A 9,171-nucleotide genomic window follows, 5' to 3' on the forward strand; every position below is an offset into this window, starting at 1 on the left:
ATGGAGGTGAGGGGGAGGTGTGGGTGCAGGTTTTACACCTCTTGCGGTGGCAAGGGATGGTGCTGGGAATGGAGGGTGGGTTGGTGGGCGGTGTGGTCTAGCGAGGGAGTTACTGAGGGAATGGTCTCTGCGGAATGCAGATGGGGGAGGTGGTGGGGTCTGACTGGCAAAAATGATGGAGGATGATATGTTATACCCGGGAGATTGGTGGGGTGGAAGGTGAGGACTAGCCTTAAAAGATAGTGTTTATAATGACACCTGATCATCTGATTGATAAGTCCTGGACTAATTGGGCTAAAGCATATGCGTTTTTGGCTGAGTTTGAATTGTGTGGAGATTTTTGGAGGGTTTTTCACTGTGAGGTTGAAATAATTCTTCCACCGTAATTTACCAAACATTCCAACCAATTACTTACCACACCTCTACACCATCTCTCAAATCAGACTTCTGCCCATCTTACCACACATTGTTCCCGGAACATCTCGCTAGTCAGTAGATATCTTGGACTTCACCGGTAATCCTTGGTACTTGCACCAGCTTTTAAAGCCCATTGTGCAAGCTGACAAGCACTGTCAGTCCGTAGCTGTCCTGCACGGTTCCTGATATTTGCCCTGGGCATGGCAGTCAGATGGAAATCACTGTCCCACTTTACCTGGAGGTCCTGCTGGACAGGGTGGTGCTAATGCAAGACCTCCTCCTTCCACAGGAACAGCAATTGGGACCACAACACCAGATCATGCCAGCCTGGCCTGAGGTAAAAACAGTATCAGCTGAGGAATGCCCAGCAGTGTCAGAAGAAAGTTAATGTCTTTCTCCACTCCACCAGAAGGTTGGCCTTTACTTGCTGTGCCAGGACCCCTGACTGAAGTCTAGCTCTCTTGACTTGGCTGAGAACTGCATTAAGATGAATCTGGCTGAGAAGGCAAGGCACAAAAAGATAAGTCAATGTAAAATAGGTAGGCTCAGAGTGCTATGAAAGCAAGTGAAGAGCTTGGAGATGGAGTCTGGTCAAGTCACTCAGCTGGGTATGGGAGCAGCCATGATAGTTACTGGTGTAGGCTGAGATGCAGCAGTGAAATGCAGAAGCACTTTGTAACTGGACTGGAAATGTTCTATGAGGGTTTTTAGAGGCTGGTATACATCAGATGTGGATGTGGAATACATATGGCCAATGCTAGTGGGGCATGCCTTAAAATGTTAGTGCCCAGTGCACAACATGGAGCAAGCAGGGAGTTGTATCACCCAGCTGCTTGTACTGGTTTCCTTGTTGAGTCTTTCCAATGCTGAGCTTGTTTCACAAGTTTGGTAAGAAAGGAGGCTGAATATTAATGAGCCAAATTAGGCTGTTCACAAGATGTTCAACAAACAATAATCACTGTCAATGGGCTACTCGCCATGCCAATTGTGAAAAGCATAAGAGATGACATGAATTTTTCCCAATGTTGAGAATGGCCTCACTGTAATTGTTACCCAATTCTGCCACACATCTTGGCATAGTCCACGTGACACAGATTCTTCAGTCTTGGTAAGGTCTGGTGCTCACTACAATTTTCACCTATTTCTCTTACTTCCTCCACATGACAATCCACAACATTTTGCAATATATATTTGTGATTTCATATTGTGTTAAGTAGAGTTTATTATGATTAGATTGGAAACGAACCTAGAACCCTGGTGCTGTGAGGCAGCAGTGCTAACCACTGAGCCACCATGCCACCCCATGGTATTTATATTGTTATTATTCTGGAATTTGTACTTTAAAATAGAGGCAGATGTGTGTTTTCAGTTTTGTGAAAGTAATTTGTTTTTAAGAGGTCAGAAAGTCATTTGAATTTAGTGAACTAAAGAAATAATTTTGGAAAGGGCACATGATCCAGTTAAGTGCCGAGCAAAACACTAGTAGAGTTCGTAAAATAAATATTTATATTGTTAAGTTTACAACAGACACAGAGAAACAAACAAGAGGCCACTACTTTAGTTTTGATTTAAGAGCAGAAGAATTAAAATTGCAGTGCAGAAGAATAACCACCCTAACATAAGGGTCAGCACCAGATGCCTCCAAGCAGTGAGAGTTTGTACAGAAGTTTCAGAACCAAAGAGATTTAAGCCATCCAAATTTTTAAAAAAGTTAATGCCACCAAATCTGCTTAAAAAAACTTTTCAGCAGTCAAACAAGAACAGGAATGAGTCAGCTAATTTAAAATTAAAGACCTGAGATAAGACTGGGATTAAGTATCAATAAGGGATATTACTGGGAAATAGGTTGAAACATTGTTTTACTGTTTACGTAAAGATCCTTTTACATATATTTAGGTCATATATATTTGGTATCCTTTTCATATTTTGTTAAAGAATAGTTGCAGCTTCAAGTATATATCCTTAATGACTAATCACGATGGTAGCAAACTGTAGAAGTTAAATTATAGACTACTAAACCAGGTTTAACTTTGGGCTCTGACTTGTCCAGTAATACCATCAGTAGGATCATAACAACTTCAGGAGAATTTAATTAATGCCTTCATCAATAGAGCTGGTTTTAATAGGTTTCTTGTCTGTAAATAGATACAATTCCTCTCCTTTGTTCCATGAATAATTTTAACAATGTGGTTGCTATTCCGACTCGTGAAATGTTTCCTCAGAAGAGTGTCTTTGATTCAGTATTTTTCCAGATCAATCTCCTGCTTCTAAAAATGAAATATTTTCAGACATTTCTTTTTTGCAAATGTAACTTTTTTTTCCCTGAAAGTGTTGTGATTAGCTATCAGTTCACAATGACATGGCTTTTAATTAGGCTTATTGAAGCGACTTAACCTGATCATTGCTTGAAATTTGGTCTTAGTTCAAAGGTTCAGCAATCAGTGGGTCCAACTTGAGTTATTCTGTATTTCTATTATGAGTAAAAACTAACAGTCCCAATTATTACAACATAAAATGAAAATCAAAAAGTAGTATAACATTAGCAGCCTTCTGGACAACACTTTTCTTATAATGTTTAATTGCTGGTGGGGAACCTGGCTATGTGGGAGAATAGATAATAGAAATGAGCTCTTCAGCACCATAATTTGGAGATGCCAGTGTTGGACTAGGGTGTTCAAAGTTAAAAATTACACAACACCAGGTTATATTCCAACAGGTTTAATTGGAAGCACTAGCTTTCGGAGCACTGCTCTTCATCAGGTGGTTGTGGAGTACACAATTGTAAGACACAGAATTTATAGCAATATATAAATTCTGTGTCTTACAATTGTGTCCTCCACAACCACCTGATGAAGGAACAGCGCTCAAAAAGCTAGTGCTTCCAATTAAACCTGTTGGAATATAACCTGATGTTGTGTAATTTTTAACTTCAGCACCATAGTCTTGTTTCTGACCTTGGCTCCTGCAGAGCATGGCTCCAGTCTGGGAATAAAAAGAAAACCTAGAAGATTGCCCCAAGTGTGCCCAATTCTCATTGTCCTGGGAAACAAGTGCAGTTGGAAACTCTTTCTTCCCCACTTAATAAAACCATAACTTCCTGATCCAGTAAGCCAGAAACATTTAATAAACGCACAAAGAAACAGAACTGTGGAATGTTTACAGAAGCTGTTAATAATAAAGGAAATCAAATCACAATAAATTGCACTGAAATTAAATGACTCTATAGTTTTTCTGCATTGTGCTGAGCTTTACTGGAAGCATATTTGGTAAGGATTATCGAGGCCAATGTCCATTTGGGTTTCTGTTAGCATGTGACACCCTGCTCATCAATCCTGTCCACCCACGGAGACCTGGATATGAGCCATGAGGGATTGGGCAAAGGCAGCATCCTGTAAAGACCGTATCTTTTTTATTTTGTGTATTTTAAAATAAAATCTGTGGACTGAAATGAGAAAAAATTCTTTTAAAATCAATGTTTGGAAGGTGGCTGTAGTTATGAAAAGCAAGTAGCCTAACACCCATTGCATGCATTTTGTGAGTAACTGTTTGAACAAGCATTAACTGAAGTTTGAGTTGCAGACAATTGGGACCCAAAGGGTGTACAAATGTAGCTTTTGCTGACCACAAGACGTTGATTGGTCTAAGGACTGATGACCAGTTAACAATGATCATAGGTCACAGCATCACTACAGTGAGGAAGCAGGTCATTCAGTCCATCAAGTCCACACCAACCTTCCAAAAAGCAGCCCACCCAGACCCACTGAATTCCCTTGCCCAATCCACCTAACTTGCACTTCTTTGGTCTGTGAGAGGAAACCAGAGCACTTGAAGAAAACCAACATAGATATGGGGAGAATATGCAAATGCTACACTGACAGTCACCCATGTATAGAATCGAAGCTGGGTCCCTGGCACTGTGAGGCAACAGTGCTAACCACTGAGCCACCATGCTGCCCTGTTGGAGACCTTCTTGTCTGCCAACAGTTGTGTGATTGGTTCTCAGGTAACCGAAGAGCTTGAAGCTGGGAACAACTCACACAGCAAGAGAGAGAGAAATTCAATTCTTACCCAGCTCAGGAGAGGTCTTTTCATTCTCTGCAGTCAAAACACACTGTAAACCTGAAGTAAACCCCTCCCTCTATAATCATTACTAAACTCCATCACCTTTGGGGGCACTACGGAACTAGAAAATTAATTGGACCCACTACGTAAATACTATGTCTACAAAACCAGATGCACAGCTGGGAATGCTGAGTCAAGGAATTCATCTTATTTTTTTCCAACAGCCCATCGACCATCTGCAAAGAACAAGCTAGGAGTGTGATGGAATATTCTCCACTTGTCTGCATCGGTGCAGCTCTAACAAAGCTCAAGAAACTTTACACCATTAGGAAAAAGTAGAACATCACAATTTTGAAATCTCACTCCCTCCAATGTAAGCACGCTATAGCAACAAAGTGTGTAAAAGACGTACTGTAGCAACTTGCCATGGTTCCTTTGGCAGCATCTTCCACACTTGCAATCTCCACCACCTGGAAAACCAAGTGTAGTTAGTGCAAGGCATCACCAGTCTCCTAGCAACCCACCATCCTGTTCCTTCACAATCACTGAATTAAAATCTTGGCATTCCCTCCCGAACAGAACTGTGCACACCTATGAGATACGAATCGCAGAGGTTTAAGAAGACACTTCCCCATTTTATTTTCAAAGGGAAATAGGGATAGGCAATAACTACTGGCCCGGCCAGCGATGTCTACAACTTCTGAACAAAAGAGGAGTGTCCTTGTATTCAGCCTGTGCATGTATGCTCAATTTCTCAACGTGAAGATATTTCTTTCCTTTGTAGAGACCAGCCTTTTTATTTATATGAAAATCTTCAATAGTCCTTTTATTTCAAAGTAAACTGATACTGAATTTAAGTAACCTGTAACTCTATATTGTAGGCCAGAGAATACTTCAGTACTTGCAACCATGACTGATCTCCTCGACTGGTTTTGAATATCTGAGGAGCAGTATGGAACTTACGAGTGAATTTTTTTCTTCTCATTGGCCCTGAGATTTTTTTTTCCTGGATATTCTTTACCTCTTCCTAGATATTATTCCACTGTGTGTGGACAATACTGGGCAGTTAAGAGTCAACTGCATTGCTGTGGTCTGGAGTCACGTGTAGGCTAGATTAAGTAAGGATAGCAGTTTCCTTCACTAAAGGATACTAGTGAACGAGATGGATTTTTCACAACAATCAACAATGGTCATCATTAGAGTCTTAATTTGAGATTTTTATTGAATTCAAACTCTACCATCTGTTGTGGTGGGATTTGAACCTTGTTCTCAACGTTCCCTGGGTCCCTTGATTAACAGTCCAGCAATAATACCACTAAGTCATTGCCTCCCCCAGGTTGGGCTCGCATTTATTAGCCATCTCTGATTATCATTGAGAAGAGGCTGCTGAACTGTTTCTTGAACCACTGCAGTCTTTGGGGAATAGGTACATCCACAGTACAGTTAGGAGGGGAATTCCTGGATTTTGACCCAGCATTTGGAAAGGAACCGTGATACAATTCCAAGGATGGTTTATGACTTGAAAAGGAACTTGCTTGTTTCCATGCAGGCCTGTCCTTGTCCTTCTAGGTGGTAGATGTCATGGCTTTGGAAGAAGCTTCAGGCAATCCAAATATTGGAACTTATGATTATTGTTTTAAAAGAAGCAATTCCTAATTTTGAAACCCTTCCTAATTTTCCTCCTCATGAGGTTTTTAGTTTGTCCATCTAATACCATTGCTAAATATTATAATTATGCCATTAAGTAGCTGTGGAGAACGAAGAAGATTATGAGGTCCTTCTAGATGACAAAAACGATAATGTTTTATCTTATCCATCCAAAGAAGACTTTTTCTACACTCCATTACAATATCCAATTGCTTTCTTATCAGCCAAATTTTCACTTGGTGTCACAAAGCAGGAACTATGCTAATTTCTGGACCCTGAACACACCCTAAGAGGAAACAGTCAATCTTTTGGATAGATTAGGGTGGTGCTGGAAAAGCACAGCATTTCAGGCAGCATCCAAGGAGCAAGAAAATCGACATTTCAGGCAAAAGCCCTTCATCAGGAATGAGGCTATGATGAAGGGCTTTTGCCCAAAACTCCGATTTTCCTGCTCCTTGGATGCTGGCTGACCTGCTGTGCTTTTCCAGCACCACTCTAATTTTGACTCTAATCTTCAGCATCCGCAGTACCCACTTCCGCTCAATCTTTGGGATAGTCTGCCTGGTTTTATTAAGGGAAGGCCATATCCTATTGAGTAAGTAACAATTGAATTGAATTGAATTGATTTGAATTAGCTTTATTTTCACTGTATTTGAGTACATGTGACACGTTCACAAGTCACCACTTATGGTGCCATTTTAAGGACATGGTACCTCGGTACAGGTTCTTCACTACACGTTCTTAGGGGAAAAAAAAGAAAAAGGAAGAAATGATACCAAAATTCCAGGTGCATTGTAGTGGATAATGAGGAAGGTTACCTCAGGATACAACAAGACCTTGATCAGATGGGCCAATGGGCTGAGGGGTGGTAGATGGAGTTTAATTTAGATAAATGCGAGGTGTTGCATTTTGGAAAGGCAAATTAGGGCAGGTCTTATATATTTAATGTAAGGTCCTGGGGACTATTGCTGAACAAAGAGACCTTGGAGCGCAGGTTCATAGTTCCTTCAAAGTGGAATCCCAGGTAGACAGGATAATGAAGAAGGGATTTGGTAAGCTTTCCTTAATTGGTCAGAAGATTGACTATAGAAGTTGGGAGGTCATGTTGTAGCTGTACAGGACTTTAGTTAGGCCACTTTTGGAATATTGTGTGCAATTCTGGTCTGTCTGCTATAGGATGTTGTGAAACCTGAAAGTGTCCAGAATAAATTTACAAGCATGTTGCTAGGAGGGTTTGAACTCTAGGGAGAGGCTGAATAGGATGGGGCCATTTTCCCTGGAATGCCAGAGGCATATGGGTGACCTTATAGAGTTTTATAAAATCATGAGGGGCATGGATAGGGCAAATAGACAAGGTCTTTTCCTCAGGGTAGCAGAGTCCAAAACTAGAGGGCATAGGTTTAGGGTGAGAGGGGAAAGATTTAAAAGGGTCCTAAGAGGCAATGTTTTCATTGCAGAGGATGGTGCTTGTATGGAATGAGCTGCCAAAGGAAGTGGTGGAGACTGGTACAATTACAGCATTTAAAAGGCATCTGGATGGGTACGTGAATAGGAAGTGTTTAGAGGGAAATCAGCCAAGTGCTGGCAAATGGGACTCGATTAATTTTGGAAATTAGATTAGATTAGATTACTTTACAGTGTGGAAACAGGCCCTTCGGCCCAACAAGTCCACACCGACCCGCCGAAGCGCAAACCACCCATACCCCTTACCTAACACTACAGACAATTTAACATGGCCAATTCACCTGACCTGCACATCTTTGGACTGTGGGAGGAAACCGGAGCACCCGGAGGAAATCCACGCAGACACGGGGAGAATGTGCAAACTCCACACAGTCAGTCGCCTGAGGCGGGAATTGAACCCGGGTCTCTGGCGCTGCGAGGCAGCAGTGCTAACTACTGTGCCACCAGGCCGCCCACTAAGGTCTGTCTCCGTGCTGTACTGTACGGCTCTATGATTCTAAATAACATGTCCAATATTACAGACCATAGGAATAAATTAGAAAACAGAGAAATAAAAACTTCCCACACCCCGACAGTGCTTTAAGAGCTGTCACCTGAGCCGCCCATGGGATGCCTGCCTTCAGACTGCTGAACTGCCCTCCCTCCTGTTGGGAAACTGAAGGATAACTCTTCCATCATTTAACAGATTTCTTCAGGAGCCATACCTGCTGTCTGCTGAACCAGCCTCCGAAAGGCCCAGACCAGTATTTTTGGCAAGGCCCAAAGATTCTATCCCAAGAGTCCGCCCTCCACTACTGTCAGGGCTGTCACTTCTCATTGTTGATCCTGGTGTGAAGAATTAAAATTGTACTGTATAAGTTTGAATCTACATTGCCTGTGTTCGTCACCACCAGTATAAAGCAATATTTCTACTTAACATTCTCTCCAGTTAAAAGTCTTTCATCCATTTCTAAAACTAACTCACAAATGCCTTATCACAGAGACAAGAAGTACAGATGTTATTCACAATATTATCTCACAGACCTCCATGAGAAATTGACAAACTCTTTATGGTTAAATTATCCACAAAGTTGTTTTATTACAGAATTGGTTAGATTTCCACTTTACCTATTTCCTACTGTGGCAATTCCGCAGTGAAGTATTTGTTAGGAACTGTAGACCGAGGAGAAATCCAGTTTACGTGGGAGATGCCTCGCTACAAGAAATGGTTCAGAGGTTTCACAATGACGTAAAGTTTTTATTTCCTTTGGGAGAGATTGTTTTCAATGCGTTCATTAAAATCACAAGCAGATTGAACAGGCAGTGAGCAACCACTGTCACAGTGACATTACACATTTGCCGTGAGAATGCAGGATATGTCATTGGGAATGTTTCCAACACAGCAGGCGCCTCCATAAATAGCCATTGTCAGTCCTTATCAACTTCATTGATATGTTTGACACCAATCCAATCCACATTGAACACAGAGCAGGTTGTTGTGACTGGAACTGAGCAATACTATTGTTTTCTGCTGGCACACTGCCAAGTTTCACTCGGGCAGCATTGATTGCAGAGGGATAACATTAGATCACTGGAGAAGTC

General features: G+C 41.5%; 1 protein-coding gene across 2 annotated transcripts in view; it reads right to left on the reverse strand.

The window, feature by feature from the left end:
• The window catches only part of ppp1r3b (protein phosphatase 1, regulatory subunit 3B), a 33,615-nt gene extending 24,775 nt beyond the window's left edge, over positions 1 to 8,840 (reverse strand). Inside the window, exons 1-2 of one of the 2 annotated variants that reach the window (XM_043720032.1) lie at positions 8,698 to 8,840; positions 8,295 to 8,415 (exon numbers count right to left, since the gene is read on the reverse strand). In XM_043720032.1, the coding sequence (XP_043575967.1) occupies positions 8,295 to 8,407 (113 nt within the window). In that variant the 5' untranslated portion in view covers positions 8,408 to 8,415; positions 8,698 to 8,840. The remainder of the gene's footprint in view (positions 1 to 8,294; positions 8,416 to 8,697) is intronic. The other variant, XM_043720088.1, reaches the window with a different exon arrangement.
• Between the last annotated feature and the right edge of the window lie 331 nt (positions 8,841 to 9,171).

The sequence above is a fragment of the Chiloscyllium plagiosum genome, chromosome 2 (assembly GCF_004010195.1).
Source record: "Chiloscyllium plagiosum isolate BGI_BamShark_2017 chromosome 2, ASM401019v2, whole genome shotgun sequence".
NCBI classification, from domain to species: Eukaryota; Metazoa; Chordata; class Chondrichthyes; order Orectolobiformes; family Hemiscylliidae; genus Chiloscyllium; species Chiloscyllium plagiosum.